Source organism: Monodelphis domestica, chromosome 7, assembly GCF_027887165.1.
Source record: "Monodelphis domestica isolate mMonDom1 chromosome 7, mMonDom1.pri, whole genome shotgun sequence".
Lineage (NCBI taxonomy): Eukaryota > Metazoa > Chordata > Mammalia > Didelphimorphia > Didelphidae > Monodelphis > Monodelphis domestica.
Window position 1 is genome coordinate 100281554 of NC_077233.1, and position 22990 is coordinate 100304543.

Genomic DNA, 22990 nt, shown 5'->3' on the forward strand with positions numbered 1-22990 from the left:
AAGGAAGGGAAATGTGACAAAGTCAAAGTTGTGTTTAGGAAGATCAATTTGGTGACTGAGTGGAAAGTGATGGTGAGATTTGAGGTAAGGAGAGTAACTAGAAACCTATTGCAAGAATATATGCACGAGGAGATGAGGTCCTGTAACAGAGTGGTGTCATTGGCAAAGGAGAGAAGGGATGTTTATTAGAGAGGGAGTAAATGAGAGGATACAAAGGCAGAATCGACAGGACTTAGCAGCAGATTGACTGGGGTGAGAGGGTGAGGAGTTAGAGATGACACCTAAGATACAAGTCTGGGTAACTGGGAGAATGGAAGGGTCCTTGGAAAAAATAGGGAAATTAGGAAGAGAGGAAGGTATGGAGGGAGAAGATGATTAGTTCAGTTGTGGATATGTTAGATTTAAAATGTCTACAGGACCTCTAGTTTGAGATATCTAATAGATAGCTGGTGATTTAAGACTGGAGAGAAAAGGGCTAGATAAGTAAGTCTAGAAACCATGAGGATAGCAATGATAATTGAATTCATGATAACTGATGAAACTAGAAAGTGAAATAGTAGAAAGGGAGAACAAAAGAGGACCTTGGACAGAGCCCTGTGGAATACCACAAATCTTCATGTATGAAGACCCAGCAAAGAATACTGAGAAGGAACAGTCTTAGAGGTAGGAGGAGAACCAGGTGGTAATGAGATGAAAACCTAAAGAGAAGAGAACATCAAAGAAAAGAGGGTAATCTAGTCAAAGACTGAAGATTGGGGAATGATCATTAAATTTGACAACTGAGAGGTCATTGGTAATGTTGGAAAGAGTAGTTTTAGTTAAATGATAAGGTCAGAAACCATACTGCAGAAGGCTGAGAAGAGAGTAAGAAGAAAGCATTGGTTGCAGATGGCCTTCTCAAAGAGTTTAGTTGCAATAAAGAGATACAGGATGACAGCAAGTTAATATAGATGAGTCAAATGAGGGTCTGCCAAGATTGGTTAGGACAGACATATTTGTAAGAAGCAGCCAATAGATAGGGAGACACTGAAGATTAATTAGAGGGTAAAGATGATAGATTCTCGAGAAGATGGTATGAAATGGAATTCTTCATTCATGTAGAGAGGTTAGCCCTTGGCAAGAAAGGCTATCTATTTCCTATGAGACAAGGGTGAAAGAGGAGACACCCAGACAGGAGTGCTGGGGAAGGCATCTGAGTGATGTGAGATGAGAAGGAAAGAATAAAAGGCAGATATTGGCAAATGGCTTCAGTTGTTGGGGTTTTGCTTTTGCTTTTGTTCTCAAAGCAAGGAAAGGTGCTCAGTGAAGAACAACCATGGGAAGTTTGAGGAAAAATAAAAAGATTTGGGAAAAGTGCTATGATATGTGGGATAGTAAATCAGCGATATGTAAAAGGATTGCCTTGCTGTAATGAAGGCCCAGTTGGTATTTTGTAATAAAAATTTTAGTAGACCTAGTCAGCATAGTTGTATTTGTGTTTTTCTGGCTTCATTCAGCAGCATGTGAGTAGGAGCAAAGGCAGCAGATGTTGAGGTAACCCCAGGCTGAGGCTTATTAGCAGGGAAAGATCAAAATGCAAGGTGTAGGGCTGAACTGATTCACCAAAAGATCTAGATGGAAAAGAGAAGAAAATATAGCCAAAGTGTAAAGTTGATAACCTGAGAGGGAAATTGAGGGATTTAGGGGTTGGAGGTTGTGGTGAGAATGAAGAACAGGATTTGGGATTGCAAAGCAGAGGGAGAGGTGTAATGAAAACCAATTGTCATCAAATCAGGTCATTTTAGAATTCATGAACATGGAGTGAAACATTTGTGGCTGATGTCAAGAGCAAGGCTATAATCATCTGTGTGTAGCTGTGGTGGGATGAGGAATAGGTCATGGAAAATGAGTTAGGTAGCTAAAGAATTGGGAATATAATGTATATTAAAGTCCCCTAGGATTGAGGGCAACTAGGTGGTCCAGTAGATAGAGAGTCAGACCTGGCAACAGGAGATCCTTGGTTCAAATGTGACCCTAGACAATTCCTAGCTGTGTAATCCTGGGCCAAGTCACTTTTCCCCTATTGCCTAGTCCTTACCACTTTCTGTCTCAGAGCCAATACACAGTATTGATTCTAAGATGGAAGGTAAGAGTTTTAAAAAATAATAATAATAAAAATAAATACCCCCAGGATTAGAGCAGGAGTTGGGGAGAAAGACTTGTAAACCAGGAACTGAATTCATTGAAGAGAGTTCCCTGGAGGTTGGTAGATAATAGCTACCAGAAATCCAGGAGGAGAGTATTCTGAGTGATAGAGGTAGAAGAAGCTGGAAGTGGCTTGGGGGAAGCATAGAATATTCTGACATCCCTACCTCTGTCCAGAGAGTCAACTATGAGTAAAGGTACAACCAGTGCTGAAAAGGCTGGCCAGAGAAACAGGTTTCAATGAATTCAACAAGATGGAAAGATATATATATATATATATATATATATATATATATATATATATATATATATATATATATATATATATATGTGCTATTACCTTTCTTGCCTTCTTAATGGATGAGGGAGAAGATGGAGAAAAGAAGAACATTTGGAACTGAAAATAAACGTTTCAAAAATTTTTAAAGATGATAGAAGGAGCAGGAAATAGAAAGGTTTAAGATAAAAGCAAATTTGTTACCTATGGACCAAGCATTCCAAAGAGCACATTGCAAAGGATGGTTAACTCTAGAGTAGGATGTTAAAAGAGGGCTGAATTGAGAGGAATTTGAATAAGGGAGTGGGAAGAGGAGGAACCAAGAATGGGATTTGAATAATGACATCAGGTTTACTGAATTGCTCAGATGGGGAGGGGTGGATAGGGTGGGAGTTTATCTTAACATCCCTATGGTTTGGCCTCTGGAGGACCTGAGTTCAAATCTTTCTTTAGACGTTTTACAAGCTGTATGACCCTGGGCAAGTCACTTAAACTATCCCTCAATTTCTTCACTTTTAAAATGAGGAAGTTGACTGGTAGCCTCTTAAGGTCTCTTCCAAATTCTTTTAATGTATATCTTCCCCCAGCATCTGTCCTTAGCTATCTTTTCTCCTTTCTCTACACTCTTTCCCTTGGCAATACTTTTAATCCCCATGGCTTATTCACTAAAAATTCTCACATGCATACATCCTGTTTTCTCCAGAACTGCAGACATCTCCACTGGCTATATTGCCATTTCAGATTCAACACATCCCAAACCAGGTTTTTCTTATCTTTGCTCTAAAAACTGTCACTTCTCCCTTTACTATTCCTGACAGTGGCACTACCATTTATCCAACTTCCTTGGTTGAAAGGCTTGGTATTACCAGTAATACTTTCCTCTCCCTCCCTTTTCATGACCAGACAAACTTCCAAGGCCTAAAACATCCTCTGTAGCTTGTCTTACATTTTATTTTCATTGACACTACCCTAGTAGACAGAGCACCAAGCTTGGAGTCAGGAAGTTGTCTTTCAGTTGTATCTGACTCTTCATGACCCCATTTGGGGTTTTCTTGGCATAGATATTGGAGTGGTTGGCCATTTCCTTCTCCATATAATTTTACAGATGAGGAAACGGAGGCAAATGGTTAAATGACTTGCCCAGAGTCACACAGTGTTTGGGGCATGATTCAAACTCATGTAGATGAGTCTTCCTGATCCCAAGCCCAGGGCTCTGCCCACTACAACATCCAGCTGCCAGGATATCAGGAAGACCCAAGAGTTCAAATGTGACTTCCAACATTAACTATGTGATCTCGCACAAGTCCTTTTTAACCTCTTAGTTCCCTCATCTTACAACAGGAATAATTATAGCATATAACCCTCAGGGTTGTTATGAAGACCAAATGATATAATGTAAAGCACTTAGCACCTAATTTCTATATAAATGTTAACTAGGAAGAGGAGGAGGAGGAGGAGGAAAGGAGTTGGAGTTGTTGTCCTCATTATCACCTACCAGAACTGTTGCAGTAGCTTTCTTACAGCTCTCTATTTTTCTACTCTTCTTCCCCTCATCAGACTTTCCCATGCTGCCAGACTAATATTCCTCATGCAGTGTTCTGGCCATGTCAGTCCTTTGCTCAAAAAACTTCACTGTTCTCCCTATAGATTGTGTGGTAAAGCCGAACATTCTTAGCCTGACATTCCCAGCTTCCAGCCTTCTATCTTAATCCTACACCCTAACCAAACTGGACGACTGCTGCCCCCACCTAATTTCCCTTTTATCGTCAAAGACTTCCGTACTTTTGCTCACATTGTTCCTTTTGCCTAAAATGTCCTCTCTCCTGCCTCTTCGTTATATCCTTCTTGTCATTTTTCAGTTTGTCTCAGTGACCCCATTTCATGTTTTCTTGGCTGAGATACTGGATTGGAGAATAGGAAAGAAACTGAAGCAAGCAGGGTTGAATGACTTGCCTAGTGTCACAGAGCTAATAAGTGTCTGAGGCCAGATTTGAACCCCCAGAGCTGAGTCTTCCCAACTTCAGGCCCAGCCCTCTATCTTGGTACCACTTCACTACCTCGATATTCATACCCAGATTTGAAAGCTTGCCAAAAGAACTCTCCTGACTAGGAATCTATCCCCATCCATAATAGTCCTTCCCCTCAGATGTCATATGACACCATGCTTTGTGTAATACACCATGTGTGTAATATTGTGTGATAGAGTTGCCCTCATTAAGTGCCATAAGGACAGGAACTATCTTATCTAAACTCTGAATCTCTTCCAGTGCCCTGCACAGTTCTCTGTGCCCAGAAAGTGCTTAATCAATATTTGTCTGAATTATATTGTGTGAATGTGTCTAACAGCCTCTCGGCGTCATTGTTTGCTTGTCTTCCAGTGAAAGGTATGAACAAGCTTTCTAGCTGCAATCCCATTTCTCAACTCTCCATGAGCAAATAAATGACTGGCTATTTCTGTGGATCATCTGAAATCTGATGATTTCCTCACTGGCAAAATCCAGATCTGGTCCCTGGAGTGCTTAGTTCCTAAGCTTATCAGTTTGGAATGGCAAGAGATCCTAGAGGGCATCAAGGCCAACTCCCTTATTTTACAGATGAAGGTGGGCTCAGAAAGCTTGTGCTTGCCCAAGGTCACACTGGTTGTTAAGTATTAAAAAAGTCAGAATTACAATCCAGGTTCCCATTCCAAACTGAGTCTTCTTTCTACTGTGTTATGGAGGATTGCATGAAATAATGTATTAAAACTGCTTGACCAGCCTGAGAAGTGCTCTGTGAACATCCCTCATGGATGAGGGCTGGGGGTGGGGGTGGGGGGAGGGCAGAGGGTAGTAGGTAGTTAATTCACTGGTTGGGGACTGGAGAAATGGTGGAAGAGTTCATTCTTTGCTTCCAGAAAAGCTGAGACAGAAATGTAGTCTTTGTGCTTGGAGAATAGTCTTCATCCCCTCCCCTTAGTTCCAGGCTTTCACCATTTGGCCCCAGAAGGCCATTCATTGCTTAACTTGTTTTTCTTCCTCCTGGTTCATGCCTCCTGTGGCATTTTTTTTTTTGCAAACCTTATGAGTAGTTTATGCTCTGCTTCTAGTGGAGCAAGTGCTTCTTCCTGACCCATGATGGAGCAATTGCTGCCCAGGGGGCCCTCCTAGTGCCTCCACTCCACCCCCAAACCCAAAGAAAAGGATGGAGCAACTGCTGCTCTTGGCTAGGAGAGCAGCCAAGGGAACTAGTGAGGGAACCCAAGGGAAGCATAAGGGCCTTAATGGCTTATCTCTCATCAGAGCCTGAGGGACTTCAGACATTATCTAGTCATGCAAGTTACCAAAAAAGAAAGAAAGAAACCTTGAGGCCCTGGGAAGGCCTCTGCTCCCCTCCCCCCCTTTTCTTAGGGAGTTCATGACAAAGCCTAGATGGATACCTACATTTCCTGGGCTCTAGGTCAATGTTATTTGCCTTCTACCACACTTCTGAAGAAGAGGCTCTGGCCTATGCTGGGGAGGTAGCCTGGCCTGTGCCTATCTGCAGGGAATTCTTTGGAAAAGATGTTTCCTCAAAGTCCCCAAAGGCAAGGAGAATCCTTGAGGATACCTAGTTTCCGTTCCTTGGACCCAGAGAGGAATTTCCCCTGGCTCAAGGCTCAGGAGAAAGACCCGAATAAGTGGGAACTGAAGAGCTTAGGGTGAAAAGTGAATTACAGAAGACTTCTAGAGTCAGCTCTCAAGAGTTTGGCATACTGAATGGGATTTGGGGAAGTAAGTCATGTTGGGGAGGCCACCCTGACACTTCATCCAACATTATAGCAACATCCAGCATCAGCATCCACAAGGCTAGAGAGGGAAAGAAGAGAGAGTAGTAAGGTTAATGACTTCAAGTGGATCCAAGGGGTATGATCAGCCATGTTGCTTTTCCCAGCCCACTGCTCTGTTGGGATCTGGGTTGCCAATTGGGGAGGATTGGAAAAAGCCAATGAGGCAGGGCACCCTGATACAGTGGCTTTTCTTGCCCAGCCAACCTTAATAGATCTTGGTGACCAAGGGACACTTGGGTTCTCCACCTGTCTATTATTTGCTTCTTTCAGTTTAATCTGTTGAGTATGTGGGGGCCTCAGTGTTAAGACTCAGAGGAACCTCCTCCTATCTGCTATTTGTCAGCAAGAAGTCCTGAAACATGACTAAGCCCAGTCCTACAGTGCCTTCATCACTTTTTCCCTTGGCCAGAGCCTCACTCCCTCTGCCCTGCTCTAGCAGCATGTCCCTGATGTGTAAAGGGTCTCTGTATTGAGTGCCCTTCAATTCAGTAAGCTTTTATCTGGTGCTCTATGCATAAGATAATGCTGGGCACAATGGATTGAAAGACAAAATGTAAATGTTACTGTGTATACACCAGGAGGACATTCACAGGGATATGCTAGGAAGGGCCTTCATTAAGTGTGGAAGACTAAGGCTATTCCAGCCTGTGACCCCAAAGCTTCCTTCCTGCGGCAAGAAGAGACACTGACCATCTGTCTGTGTGTCTGTCTTTCTTTCAGTCTGTGTCACTAATTGTCCCACACTGATCGTCATGGTGGGCCTGCCAGCTAGAGGAAAGACCTATATCTCCAAGAAGCTGACACGCTACTTAAACTGGATTGGTGTCCCAACCCGAGGTAAGGAGCAGGGAAGCCTCACTAAATGTGTCTTCTCCCCTCTCTGAGCTGGACTCTCATTATTGGTGCTTCTGAGAGGAAGCAGTTCCCCATGTAGACAATCTTGACAGGCTTAGTTGTCAGCTAGGGGGCTAGCAGTCTCAGAGATTGGGTCATCACAAGGCTCAGGTTAGGAAAACTCAGACATTAGCTTACAAGTCTTCCCTGGGACCATCTTGAAATCAAGGGCCTAGGAAAGGTGAATGGGTTCATGAGTAGAGTTACTTCCTCCATTCTAATCTGGAAACTTCCCAGACGAGTTGCTTCATTGCTTAGAGGCCAAAATCTGATAAGTTTCTTCATATTTAGGTTGTCTGGCCCATGGGCATCACTTTTTTTTTTTTAAAGAATTTAAGTTTATTTAATTAATTAATTTAGAGTATTTTTCCATGGTTATATGAATCATGTTCTTTCCCTCCCCCTCTTCCCACCCCCTTCCCATAGCCAACTGGCAATTCCACTGGGTTTTACATGTGTCATTGATCAAGACATAATTCCATATTATTTGCACTAGAGTGATCATTTAGAGTCTACGTCCCCAATCATATCCTCATTGACCCATGTGATCAAGCAGTTGTTTTTCTTCTGGGTTTCTTCTCCCACAGTTCTTCCTTGGGATGTGGATAGTGTTCTTTCTCATAAGTGCATGCACATCACTTTTGGGAACCTATAATTCTGTAACATGATGAGGCATAAGGGGAATACTTTAGTGGAAACTTTCCATTTTAACAGGAAAATAATTTTCTTATAAATGTATTGGAAGTCAAAGCTGTAAGCCAGAACTAAAATTCCTGTGCTATGTCATTATTTACAAACTAGGCTTGTAACTCTAATGGCTAATCCACCTGTCCACCATAACATAGTATCAGACATACTGACAAAGTGCCCTGCCTGCTCTTTCCCCTATGCTCCATGCAGAATCCTGCAGAGAGGCATTGGGAGAGGGGGTCTTCACACTTGACACTCTGGGTCCAAGGGAAGACTTCTTGGATGGTGGGAATACCATGACCTGGATTTACCCTCTAGGTCTAGACAAGTCTAGGCATCTTCTTGGTCTTGGTGTTCAGAAGGGTTGGGAGGCATCATTGTTCCTTGGGAAATGTTTCAAGCCTAAGGGCTTTGACTCTGAATCATAAGTTGCCTTGGGGGATCCTAGAGTTGAGAACACTGAAGGGTGCTGGGCCAGGGGTGGGGGGCAGAGTATGAAATTTGGAATACACACATCCTGGCCCCTGGTGTAAGGGTCAGACCTGCATGGTTCTGTGTCATGGAAAAATGTCTTTGCTGATTTAGGGTAAACTGGTCAGGAACTGAAACAGGTGCCCCTGCCCCATGGCCCTGAGCGGAGCTATGATTTGCTCATTACACTCAAGAGCCTGTGGTCCTTACAGATACCTTCAGTGAGCCAGGGAGGACATCCTGGAGGAGGCAACCCTGACCCTGCCTTGGAAGAGGGGCTAAGGCCTATACAGCGGGGTGAGGTGGTCAGTCAAAGGGCTTCTGAGAACTCCCACTTGCCCTACTGTTTTATTTTGTTTGGGTTTTTGTGTTTGTTTGTTTGTTTTGCCCTACTGTTTTGAGACTTTCTTTTTCATTTCAGAATTTAATGTTGGCCAGTATCGTCGAGACTTGGTGAAGACATATAGATCTTTTGAGTTCTTTCTTCCAGACAATGAAGAAGGCTTGAAAATCAGAAAGTAAGTTAAAGGCTTTTTTTTTCTCCCCTAGTGGAGGATCAAGAAAGAGGAGTGAGGGCTAGGCTTGCTAGGAAGATTCCTAAAATTCACCTTTGATTTGGTGTTAATTAAGGGGAAAGAGTCCTGTTGTCTTGCTCTTGTTGCATGACCAATCCATCATTTCTTCCTCCAGTTCTTCATTTCTGGGCTGTTGTTCATCAATAAGTTGTCAGTCTGCTCATTTGTTGATCTTGTGTGACTTTTAATTCTTTGAAGACCATGGTATCACATGACATAGCTACAGAGCATCACCAACTGAAGAATCTTGTTATTGAAAATCTGAGAAGCTCAGCATCATTAATATTTTTATGAAAATAATCTTCCTGATTAGATAGGGCAGCCTCAGTGAAGATTTGAAAAGGGAACGGGCAGGCTTTCACCAAAAATATTTCCTAATATCCCACATTAAAAAAAAAAACCTTCTGTCTTAGAATTAATACCAAGTATCATTTCCAAGGCAGAAGAGCGGTAAGGGTTAGGCAAGAAGCTATTTTTACCACCATCTACCACAAAAGGACCTGACCAGGATGGAAGGCATCATTCCCACCCCCAACTGAGGTTTTTCAAGCCATAGGAACATAGTTTTAGGGTTGGAAGTGACCTTAGCTTTCCATTTTTCTTTTTCTTTCTTAAAAAACTCTTACCTTGTCTCTTAGAATTAATACTAAGTATCACTTCCAAGGCAGAAGAACAGCAAGGGCTAAGCAATGGAGTTTAAGTGACTTGCCCAGGGTCAGGCAGCTAAGAAGTATTTGAGGTCAGATCTGCATCCAGGACCTCCTGTCTCCAGGGCTGGCTTTATTCACTGATCCACCCAGGTGCCCCAGCTCCCATCTTTTATTATCACACAGTTGGCTGAAATGCATAGAGAATTCAAGGTTCTACTGTGCTTATTATTTCTGATAGCAAAAATGCTACCTTACAGGCTCACCTTTATCACAGTGAAAAAGGAATCCCCTATATATATCAAGCATTCATTACATGAACTTGTTTTTTAAAAAAAGATTTTGATAACAACGTCAATATAATTGCTTTCCCTTGTAATTTTTTGTATTTAATTTAAAAGCTTCATTTTGAGAATGATTTTATCAGTCTCACCAGTCTGCAAAAAATTGTCATAGCATGATATAGAAAAAGGTTAAGAAGTCTTTCTATAATGAAGTTCTCCAGATGCTTCTCTTTACAGATGAAGTTACTGATTATACCACATTACAGAGCCTCCTAAATGAAAGCCAAAGTCATTTAAAGTCATTTGATTTCATTATTTACATAAGGAAAGCCAAATGGATGAAGTGATTGGTGGTGGGATGGTTAGCTCATAGAGTTGGTCTCTCAGTCTTGGTAAATATCAAACTGGCCCATCTTTTTAGAGGTTCATAAGGATAATGTGCAGGAGAGTATAGAAGAGAGTAGCCAAGAGAGTCTGGGAAACAGGGCAACCATTCTTCAGGGTAGGGTCATATGGCCTTCCATTTCCATTCTTTGTGAACAGTGAGCTAAGTCCAAAATTGAACGAGAGAAGGAGAGTGAGCTGAATTGATTTGGGAAATCACCTGATGGTTTGACTAAATAAGTGCATAAATCTTTAATTTATTTTATTTTATTTTATAGGGTTTTTTTAAATTTAATTTTATTGATTAAGAATATTTTTCCATGGTTCCATGATTCATGTTCTTTCCCTCCCCTCCTCCCAACCCCCTCCGATAGCCAACATGCAATTCCACTGGGTTTTACATGTGTCATTGATAAATCTTTATTTTAGAGGGGCTATCAGGTCAGGTTCAATTTGGGGATAAAATGAGGCACTCGTAAGTCATTGAACACCTACAAAAGTCAGTTTACTTTTACCTACCTCAGCAAGGACATACAACCAGGGTAGAGTAGCACCTAGCTTTTCCATTCATGAGGTGCCCTTCATCTCCCTATGGAAATGCTTGTCAGCTGGCCCTCTGAGCACGGTGCTTTGCCTGGTCTTGGGCACCTGCCAAGTCTGCGATGCCACGATTCCACATCACTAGGACTAATTATGTGCTCAGGCGACCAGGAAGTTGCATCAGGGAAGTTGGGGCCAGTCAAGTCTTAGAGAAGCTTTGTCTTCTTTTGGATGAAGCCTCCTCGTGTTAAAGCTAAGAGGAAAGAAGCTACGTTAGGGAGATGTTGCTCCTATCATAGCATACAGTTTCTGTCTGGGCTCCAAAAGGACATATCAATTGCCCACGGACCACACACATGCATTTGGGGGAACACAGACAAGTTAAGAATTTCTGGTTGACTTTCCAAGAGGGCCAGCGTCTGGAATCATGGTGGGGACAAAGGGGACTCAGAAGACAGAGCTGTTGCCCAGGACGCCAGAATCCCACCCAGCTACTCTCTTTGATATCCTCCTACATGTGACCCCAAGAACCTAGCGAGAATGGGCCAACTTGCTATTCACCAGTATGGATGCAGGCAGTGATATTGCCTGAACACTTCATCCCTCTGTCCTACGTGTGCTCAGAGCTCTGTCAGGCATGTGTGTCTCCATTTCTACACTTGTTTCCTGATGCTTCCTCTTACACCCACCTTCTTTTTTTTTATCATATACTTAATAACCACACCACCACCACCACCGACAAAAAACACTTAAGTAAATGCATAAAAAATTATGTGCTAAACCACAACCTCCACATTGTTTACAGCTAAAAATATGTGCATTATATATGTATGCTAACATAGACATCCTCTGCTTTTGAGTTCCCTTTGGATTTTATTTACTTTGATACTTTTATTCCTGATTTTGTGACTGTTTTTTTTGTTTGTTTTTGTTTTTGTTTTAAACCCTTACCTTCCGTCTTGGAGTCAATACTGAGTATTGGTTCCGAGGCAGAAGAGTGGTAAGGGCTAGGCAATGGGGGTTAAGTAACTTGCCCAGGGTCACACAGCTGGGGAGTGTCTGAGGTCAGATTTGAACCTAGGACCTCCCAACTCTAGACCTGGCTCTCAATCCACTGAGCTACCCAGCTGCCCCCTTTGTGACTGTTTTTTGCTTTCTTAAAGTTACCGAGTGATCAAATCAGCACAATTTGTTATATAAGAATGCCCTGCGCTGTATTCTCAGCCTTAATACTCCCAAAGTGCTTTGTCTGAAAGGCAAGCTTTGTGTTTATCTGCTTCACTCCTAAGATATCTCAGGGCAAAACTTTTTTGGCTCACCCATGACTTCTGGTTGAGATATGAGTGAGATAGGGACATTGGCGGGTAGACACACAAGACCTTGTGTTTTTCTTGACAAGGGTGACCTAGTCTTTAGGTTAGAGAAATGTTTGTCAGAGCCAAGCCAAATCATTGTCAGGGTACTTGCACTGCCTGTCTCCATGACTGGGACTCTTCCTGCTCAACTCCGTCTCTTGGCTTTCTAGACTGCTTTTATATCTCAGTTAAATGCCTGCCTTTTCCAAAGACCTCCTCAATCTTAGAGCCTTCCCTCTGAGGTGATCGCCAATTTACCCTGTACGCAAGTAGTTTGTACGTAGTTTGCATGGTGTCTCTGCCATTATGGCTCTTTGAGAACAGAGACTATTTTTCAAGTATTTATTTGTATCCCAAAGAAATACTTCATAAATACTTGTTGAATCGACTTATTGACTTCAGGATCCATTCCTTCCAGTTCTAAGAGAACATAGTCTTTCCTGATAAGACAACCCTTTAGCACAGATAAATTGAAAGAACGGAAAACCAGCTGTTCTTTGAAGAAAAGCAGAATAAGATGTGAATATCTTGAGTGTATTTGCTTCCTTTCTCAGAAGAGCCAAAAGTGCTGTCATTTCCTCTCTCCTCAGTTTGCACACTTGTGTGCTTGATGTTATATCTGTGTTTGTGTGTGCAGCCAAGAGTTGTTTTTTCCCATTTTACAGAGAAAAACTGGAAATCAGAGTAGCATTAGCCAAGCAGAAACTAGAATCTGATTTTAAAGTGCTGATTCTTAGTGGCTATCAAGAAAATTTCACAAGTTGTTTAAGATCAGGTCTCATCTTCAGCAGTGATGAGTGTCAATGGGATTAAAATGTGGCTCCATGAAAGACAGGGAGACAACAAATAAATGTCTCAGAACACCAGAGGGTTTGGGTAGAAATACCCCTGAGAACTGAGCAAATGGCCACTGAACTAGTCCTTAATCACCAGAAAAGAAGGAACTGTAAAGTATACATTTGCTTGGAGATATGCAAATTGAAGCAAAGGTGGGGGGAGGTCATCTTGTCTGGTTTAGATGGCAGGAGGTAGACTTCTTGACCCCCTTATTCTGCAGAAACACACCCTGCACGGTCAATGCCTAAGATTTTTTAAATTTTATTTTATTTTTTCAATTAACAAACACTTATTCTCTATCCCTCTCACTTTACCCCCCCCCTCAAATGAAAGAAATAAAAATAAAACCCTCATAATAAATATGTCCAGTCAAGCAAAACAAATTTCTGCATGGCCAAAAATATATATATCACCAAGAATAAAGCACTTGCTCACTTATGTCTGAGCTAGAGTAAAAGGAAGATTACAGTCTGGAAAATGGAAGCTACATTAATAAAAGTCATGGAAACCAGAGGTAAGCCCAGGCTGATGCAATAAAAACAATAAAAAGCAACCAATAATAAATAAAAAGCAAAATCACAATGAAAAAATGAAGGCATAATATGCCTTTTACATGCTATTAATCCTAATATGTATTCTTAAAGTGGAAGTGGAGGAAATTTTAAGCTCCTAGAGACACCCTGTTTTTCAAAACTTAAAAGGCCAGTTTTACCAGAATTAAATGCTCCATTAAGATTAAAGAAATCAAGATAACTTTGGGAACAAAACTACAAGGAGGCAAGTCTTTTGGTCTTTTAAAAGACAGGTCACTGTCCTAAGATAAAACATGTTTTTTGAGGCATATGTGACATTCCAAGACCAATTAAAGTACCCAACAAACACTTTCATGCTGTATCTCTAGTGAGTACAGAGGCAAGAACATGAAGTTCAAATTGTAAAAACATAATTCATCCAGGCCAAAATGGACTTTTTCCTAATAACAATGTAATCATTGTTTAATAGTAATTTAACTTTAGTTAGTAACAAATAGCCAGGCAAAATGATAAAGATGAAAATTATTTAACATTGACAATGGAAGTGTTGTCCAGAACAGCAGTCCCCAAAATGATGGTCCGTGTCCCTGTGGGGGAAGAGCCTGAGTTGGAGGGGTATTGGGTCACACTCTGAGAGTAACAGGTCTGATCTCACCCCACCTGCCTTGGGGTGGCTAATCATGGGACTTGTCTCCAATATAATATCATCTACCCTTGACCTCAAATACTCCTCTGCTTCACTTCTTCCTTCTTAGATAAGTTCCCATCCTCCTCTCTTCTGAGCCAGAGGTTAGCCCTCCTGGCCTCTCACAATGTCAAAATGAAATTTGATGAAATTCCCACATCCCTCACCTTCAACATGCTCATCCCCTCATCTCCAGAGTGAGTTGTACCAGAGAAGCAGGAACAAAGAAGTTGCTACAGCTCAGAGATTTCATATACTATCTTCCTCCTACTCCCACCCCCTCCTATCCCACCCCATTTCCCACACTTCCCACACTGCCCTCGAATGGCACCACCAAAACTGTAGGGTCTATATGGGCTCTTACTTGGTCTCCCTCCCTTCAGAGGTTCCCCTGTCCTGCCTGTTTTCCACACAGCTGCAAAAGTGACTTTCCTAAAGCATAAGTCTGACCATATCACCCATCTACCCAGTTGACTCCATTGGCTCCCCAGGATCAAATGTTATTTTATTTTTAAAGGTTTCTCTTTTTGTGTTTAAATCTTATAATGTACTCAGTTTTATAGATCAGTAAATAAAGGCATATTGAGAGTGGTCAAACAAAAAAAAAATTGGAGGCCTCTGGTCTAGAAGGCAACAAATTCTCATTTTAAAGACCTTAAGCAAATAGGATAACTGGCTGAACTCGATAAAATTACATACAAAAGCACTTCAGTTAAACTTTTACTTAATAAGCAACTTGGGCATTTAGTCGATGCTTATGCTATCACAGTAGGGATGGTCTGGAGACACAGGTCAGGCAGCTGCTTAGCCTTGACTCCCAGAGCAGTGAACCCCCCAGGACAGAGTTGAGGTGGATTCTGAGGAAGATAGATCATTTTGGGGCAGAATCTGCTATCCAGATCTCCAAGTTCAAAAATGTTGATTTTCACCATCCACTCACTCAAAGGTGATCAGGCTGTGGGGAACTAATGCCTACAAACTTCTCCTCCAAAGTATGAGTTAGTAGAACTGAGCACTGACGTTGAGATTGGAAGACTGAGTGCTGGCCACATTTTATGAGTTATATGTTTATAAACAAGTCACTTGAACACCCTGAGCCACATAGGTAGAACTAATGGACTTATTGTGAAGAAAGCAATTTGTTGGTGAAGTCAGGATAGGAAGTAGAAGCAAAGAAAACTCAATCTGCTGTGAGAACCCTCTCTAACCAACCATAAAATAACACTTCAAAATGAATCCTGGAGTAACCAAATCAACAAGGGAACAGAGAAGCAGTTTTTCTGCAGAGAACAACTTGGAAGGTAGGCAGAAAGGGTCTGGTTCACTGAGGCAAGAAGAGAGCACAGCCCACAGCAGGGCCTCATAGCCCACAGAGAGGAGTACTGGCACAAGCCAACAGGAAGACACACACACATCTGTTCCAGGTTCAGAACTTGGGCCCAAGCCAACTCCAAAACCCTGAGACCCTGCTTAAGCCCACAGCAGAGTGCCCTATGTCACCCCTTGCAGTTCCAAGCCCTTGGCCAAATCTGCAATGAGAACCTGAATCCTAATATAAGACAGTCTATGTCTTGACCTGTGTGAGCCCAGAGTTGAGTTCTGGAGCTCTTTCCCAAGCCAGAGGGTAGGCCCTGAGCCCTAGCACAAGGTTTCTCACAGTGTTCTGAGCCCTACAAGCCATCAGCAATTCCAGGGAGAGACTGAATCAATAGTGGAAAACGACTTTCAGAGTTCCCACCCTCAGAGCATCATTCTACCTTGGAAGAACTGAAACTTGCAGAAACCCAGAACTAGAACTGAGGATAGCAGCAAGAAGAAAAAAAGAATGAAAATTATTATGGTGACAAAGTAGAGCAAGGCATAGACACAAGAGGAGAGAGTCAGATGAAAGCAGCCACATGTAAAACTTCAAAGAAAAATGTGAATTAGAGTTAGGCTCTGGAAAAGCTAAAATAAAAAAAAACCTGACCAAAAGGAAAAGGAGGTTCAAAAGTTCACAAAAGAAAATCATTTCTTAAAAATTAGAATTGGGCAAGTGGAAGCTAATGACTTCGTGAGACATCTAGAAACAATTTAAAAAAATCAAAAGCATGAAAAAATAGAATAAAACATGAAATATCTCATTTTAAAAAGCAACAGATCTGGAAAATAGATCCAGGAGAGACAATTTAAGAATTATTGGATTACCTCAAAGCCATGATTAAAAAAAAAAAAGAAAGCCTAGACATCATATTACAAGCAATTATCAAAGAAAACTTCCCTGATATTCTTGAACAAGAGAATAAAATAGAAATTGTTAGAATCCCATAGCTGCGCTCTTTGTGGTGGCCAAAAACTGAAAAGCAAGGGGATGCCCATCAATTGGGGAATGGCTGAGCAAATTGTGGTATATGTTGGTGATGGAATACTATTGTGCTAAAAGGAATAATAAAGTAGAGGAATTCCATGGAGGCTGGAACAACCTCCAGGAAGTGATGCAGAGGGAGAGGAGCAGAACCAGGAGAACATTGTACACAGAGACTAATACACTGTGGTATAATCGAATGTAATGGACTTCTCCATTGGTGGTAGTGTAATGGCCCAGAACAATCTAAAGGCATCTAGGAGAAAAAACACTATGCATAAGCAAAGGATAAACTATGGGAGTGGAAACACGGAGGAAAAGCAACTGCCTGACTACAGCAGTTGAGGGGACATGACAGAGGAGAGACTAAACGAAACTCTAATGCAAATATTGACAACATAGAAATGGATTCGAATCAAGAACACATGTGACACCCAGTGGACTCATGCTTCGGCTATGGGGGATGGGGGGAAGAAAAGAAAATGATCTCTGTCTTTAATGAATAATGCTTGGAAATGATCAAATAAAATATTATTAAAAAAAAAAGAAATTGTTAGAATCCATTGTTCACCTGAAATAAATCCCTAAATGACCTAGGAATATTTTAGCCAAATTCAAGAGCTCCCAAGCCAAAGAGAAAGTGCTGCAAATATCCATAAAGAAACAATTCAGATATCATGGAGCCACAATCAGGATTACATAGGATTTAGCAGCTTCTACATTAAAGATCAAAAGACTTGGAATGTGATATTCCAGAAATCAAAGGAACTAGATTTACAACCCAGAATCACCTTCCCAGCAAAACTAAATATATTCTTTCAGGAGGGGGAAATAATCATTTAATAAAAGAAAAAAATTTCAAGCATTCCTGATGAAAAAGCCAAACAAACAGAAATTTTGATATTTAAATACAAAACTTGAGAAGTATAAAAATGTAAATAAGAAAGAAAAAATTTAAGGGATTCAATAAGGTCAAATTATAATCTTACATGGAAACATAATATTTGTAACTTAAAATTTTTATCAGTATTAGAACAGTTAGAAGAAGTATACTTAGAGGGTCAGGAGAAAGCTAATTAGGATGACATGATTTGCAAAATAAAATGGTGAAAAAGAGGATTGCACTGAGAGAAAAGAGAAAGGAGAGATAGAATGAGGTAAATTATCTCATTTAAAGAGGTGTGAAAAAAATTTTACAGTGGAGGGGAGGATGATGGTGATGATTTGCAATGCTTAAACCTTACTCTCATAGGAATTGGCTCAGAGAGGAATAAGAACCGCACTTATTTGGGGATAGAATCTTATCTTACACCACAGAGAAGTAGGAGGGGAATAAGATAGGGGTGAGAGGTAATAGAAGGAAGGGGAAAACATTTGTGAGGAGGGACAGTGAAAGGAGAAAGAAAGAACAGGATGAAAAGGGGAAATAAGATGAAGGGGAATACAGTTGGTAATCATAACTGAATGTGATGAGATGAATTAATCCATAAAATGTAAGTAGATAGCAGAGTGGATTAAAAAGCAGAATTCTGTGATACAGTGTTTACAAGAAACACATTTGAGGCAAGTAGACACACAGAGTAAAAATAAGGGAATGAAGCAGAATCTATTATGCTTCCACTGGAAAAATAAAAAAGGCAGGAGTAGCAAACAATCTCAAACAAGAAGCTAAAGCAAAATCTCTCCATAACCTCCCCCTCTCTGATGGAAGCTCATGCTGTGGAACTTGTTTTCTAATTGGGCAGATTTTCACACGTAGATTATAAGTTCATCCCCCAGACATGGGTATCAGACAGAGGGGATGGGAGTCTTACATCAGGAATCTATAAAATGTTTATTTCAGCATCTCTGCATTGGGCATTGACATTAGGATGGTGTTGCCTTTTTCATGAGGATGAATAAAGACTGCATCTTCTACTATCAAAAATAAAAAAAGCTAAACAAAAGATAGATCTAATAAAGGAGATAAGGAAGGAAATTACATGGTGATAAAAGGTACCATAAACAATGAAGTAAATATCAATACTAACATATATATATATCAGTTGGTATAGCCTAGAAATTTTAAAAGAGAAATTAAATGAACTTCACGAAATAGACAGTAAAACTATAGTATTAGGGAACCTCAGCTTTTTCCCTCTCATATCTAGATAAATCAAACCAAAAAAATAAAAAAACAAGAAATGAAAGAAATTAATGAAATTTTAGAAAAGTTAAATTTAATAGTTCTCTGGAGAAAACTAAATGATAATAGAAAGGAATATACTTTCTTTTCAGCAGTTCATGGTATGTACACAAAAATTGACCTCGTATTAGAGTATAAAAGCTTAAATGCAGAAATACTAAATGCATCCTTTTCAAATCATAATAGAATAAACATTATAATCAGTAAGGGTCCATGAAAAGACAAAAAAAAATTAATTGGAAACTAAGTAATCTAATTTTATAAAAGGGTTGAGTGAAAGAACAAATAGAAACAATCACTGATTTCAGAGAATGACAGTGAGGAGACAGGATATCAAAATTTATGGGATATAGCCAAAGTAGTGTTTAAAGGACATTTTAACTCTAAATGCTTACATCAATAACAGAGAAAAAGCAAATCAATAAATTAGGCATACAACTAAAAATTTTTTTTAAATCCCTAGTTAAAGACCAAATTGGAAATCTTAGAAATTAATAAAATTTAAAGTAAGAGAACCATTGAACTATAAGTAAATCAGAGTAGGAGTTGATTTTATTAAAAAAAAACAACAACAAATAAAATAGAACATTGGTCAATTTTTCTGAAAAGAGTAAAGAAAATCAAATAACCAGTATTAAAAATGAAAAGGATGAATTTAGTACCAACAAAGAGGGAATTAAAGCAATCATTAGGAGCTATTTTGCCCAACTATATGCCAATAAATCTGACAATCTAAGTGAAATGGATGAATATTTATAAAAATATAAATTTTCCAGATTGACAATAAAGCAAATAGAATACTTAAAACAATCCCATCTCAGAAAAAGAAATTGAACAAACCATCAATGAGCTCCCTAAGAAAAAATCCCCAAGGCCAGATGGATTCACAAATGAATTCTATCAAACATTTAAAGAACAATTAATTCTAGTACTATATACATTATTTGGGAAAATAGGCAAAGAAAGAGTCCTACCAAATTATTTTTATGACACGAATATAATACTGTTACCTAAACCAGGAAGAGCAAAAACAGCCAATTTCATTAATGAGTATAGATGCAAAAATGTTAACTAAAATACTGGCAAGGAGACTATTGCAGTATATCACAAGGATCATTCACTACAGCTGAGTGGGGTTTATACCAAAAATGAAGGGCTGTTTTAATATTAGGAAAACTATCAGTATATCTGGCCATATCAATAACCAAACTAACAGGATTCTCATTATTTATTATCTCAATAGATGCAGAAGAAAGCAATCTGTTAGATGTTCTAGAAATGAGTCTCTACCCTTGTCTTATTTTTGAGCCAGATTTGTTTATTTCCAATAGACAATACTCCCAGTAGGAGAACCAGTTGCAGGATTCTGCTATAAGGCACTCCCCACTGGTGGGTAGGTCCCCTTTGGACACCAAATTGCAAAATCAGAATGCTTGGCAAACAGAAGTAGTGCAAAGGTGTTTGAATGTTGAAGGGAATTTCCACTAAGCTTCTTCTCTCTGGGGATATTTTGATCATTGGAGCTGGTACTGATTGACTAAAATCAGATTTCTTTGGTTCTTATTTTTCCATATTCCTTCTCAGTCTCCCCCATAGTTTTTCCTTTCTACCTTTTCTCATGACAGATGACAGCCTTCCTCATAAATGAATATTTGATCTTACAGCGAGCTTTATAACAAATGGGGTAAGATCAGCCATTGTGACAGATCTTAACCTGGTAGTCAGTATTTCTCAATGATAGTTCCTGTTTCAGAACTTAGCACTTCCTAGTCCTTTCTGGGATGTCCTGTAGGTCCTGTTACTTCCTGGTTGTATTTACTGCACGAACTAGATTGGTCCACAAAAACAACTTCTGTAAAAGGGCAAGATGTAAAAGTTTTTATTCAGTTATTGTTAGTCATATCCAACTTTTCATGATCCTCTTTGGGGTTTTTCTTCACAAAGATACTAAAGTGGTTCGCCATTTCCTTCTTCAACTCATTTGACAGATTTGAGCATGATTCCAGGCCCAGCACTCTTTTCATTTACCATTTAGCCACCCCATCAAAAAAGACCCAACAATAAAGCACAGTCCAAGTTTACAATGTATAGGTAACAAGCAAGATGACCCACAAGGTGACCTAATTCTTTTTTTCTTTCAAGCGAAAAAAAATCATTGATACCTTTTTTTCTTTATCACATTCATTTATTTTTGCTTTTTCTTTTCTCCATCCACCACATACCATCATATCCCACCTTTGTACTGACTGTCCCCTAAGCCTAAAATTTATTTTTCTTCCTTACTTCTGTGTCTTAGAATCTTTCTTTTCCTTCAAAACACTGGCCAAGTGGCCACCTCCTGACCTTTCCTAATCATTATTCTGACCAGCTAGTGCCTCATCCCCTATTTACTCCCCAAAAGGTATTGTTGTTGTCATTCAGGTATGTCCAATTCTTTGTGACCCTCACACATCAGGCCCTTATATCTTCCGTTATCTCCCTAAGTCCATTCAAGCTTATGTTACCCTGGAGCATTTGTGTTTGAGGAGGGAATCACCAGAGTCTGAGGGACCAATTTATAAGATCTTGTCCTTTAAAGAGAAGAAAGACAGGCACACTGTACTTCTTTCCACTTACATACAGTATGTTTTTTTATTATGCTAGATTATTTTCTCCCCATAGGTTGTGCCTTTCAGAAATGACAAGTTAGGTAATCTTTCTCTTATCTGTGATATATTTTATTCAGCACCTCCAGTATCTTAGCAAATTAATTCACTTCATAGGTATTCAAGTTGGATCATCAAATGTCTATCTGATCACCAGAAGTAGCATGATTGATTTTTTTTTAATTCCTCTGATCTTCAAGGCTCTACTTTTAGCTACTAATCTTTTCTTTTTCGGTTTCTCTTCTCTGTTTGTTGTTGCTTCTAAAATTTTATTCAGTCCTAGGGAGTACTAACCAGGAAGTGGTAGCTAGCACTGTCTGTCTTTGTGTGCTATAGTCCTTCTTGATTTTTCCAAGAGATTTGATTTGGGGATGGGAGGGATATTGTATATTGAATTCAGCTTGAACTTTTCTTTAAATGCAAGATAAGGCTATGTGTAATATTCCCCCTAAAACTAGTGTATATTAATGCATGTTTGAGAGTTTAAAAGCACCATGGTTAAAACCAGAAGTTTATATTTTGCATTTTTGGTTATCCATTAGGGGCCTGCTTGTCTCTGGCCATATTTATCAAGAAAATTTTGTTCTAAATTGTATAAAAATCAAGAAATTGTGATCTATATAGTTTATGTATAACCTTCATTATTGTAAGTTTAGGGGGAAATGCATTACACAAGTATCATGATTTTGTACCAGTGAAACAATAAAATTGATTTAACATTTTTTTAAAAATTGCTTATGATGGGGGCAGCTGAGTGACTCAGTGGATTGAGAGCCGGACCTAGAGACGGGAGGTCCTAGGTTCAAATCTGGCCTCAGACACTTCCCAGCTGTGTGACCCTGGGCAAGTCACTTGACCCCCATTGCCTAGCCCTTACCACTCTTCTGCCTTGAAACCAATACACAGTATTGATTCCAAGATGGAAGGTAAGGGTTTTGGGGGGAAAAAATCGCTTATGATGACCATCCTAGTGCAAACATCAATAACATGGAAATAGGTTCTGATCAAGGACACATGTAAAGCCCAGTGGAATTGTGCATCGGCTACAGGGAGGGGTGGGGAAGGGGAGGGAAAGAATATGATTCTTATAACCAAAGAATAATATTCTAAATTGACTAAGTAAATAAAATTTTCAAAAAAATAAATTAATAATATAACCTTTCAAAAACAAAAAATCACTTTCTCCATTTCCTTTTGCCTTCAGTCTTCCCACCATTGGGATCTTTTCTATTGGGTTCTAGCTTCTCATGTGATCCAAGTATATAAACTTTAGCTTTGATATTTGTTCTTCCAGTAAATAGTCTGAATTTCTTTAAGGATTAATTGATTTAATCTCCTTGCTGTCCAAGGGTCTCTCAAAAGTCTCTAAAACCACAATTCAAAAGTTTCAGTTCTGTGGCACTTGGCTTTCCAGATAGTCCTACTCTCACAACCATACATTGCTACTGGGAAAAACACTGCTGACTAGATGGACCTTTTGTTAGCAAGGTGATGCCCTAACCCTTTTTAGTATGCTGTCTAGATTTGCTATAGCTTTCTTTTCAAGAATTTTCATGGTCGTAGTCACTATCTACAGAGTTATTTGAGCTCAAGAATATTAAATCTGATACAACTTCCATTTTCTTCTTCCTCTTTTCATCAGGAAGTGATAGGAC

The 22990-nt window shown here is 39.8% G+C and overlaps 1 protein-coding gene across 12 annotated transcripts in view; it reads left to right on the top strand.

The window, feature by feature from the left end:
• PFKFB4 (6-phosphofructo-2-kinase/fructose-2,6-biphosphatase 4) overlaps window positions 1–22990 on the top strand; it is an 85543-nt gene that overhangs the window by 27213 nt on the left and 35340 nt on the right. For all 12 annotated transcript variants that reach the window (XM_056805272.1, XM_056805275.1, XM_056805276.1 and 9 more), the window contains 2 exons: window positions 6987–7103; window positions 8743–8839. In XM_056805272.1, coding sequence (XP_056661250.1) covers window positions 6987–7103; window positions 8743–8839 — 214 coding nt within the window. The remainder of the gene's footprint in view (window positions 1–6986; window positions 7104–8742; window positions 8840–22990) is intronic.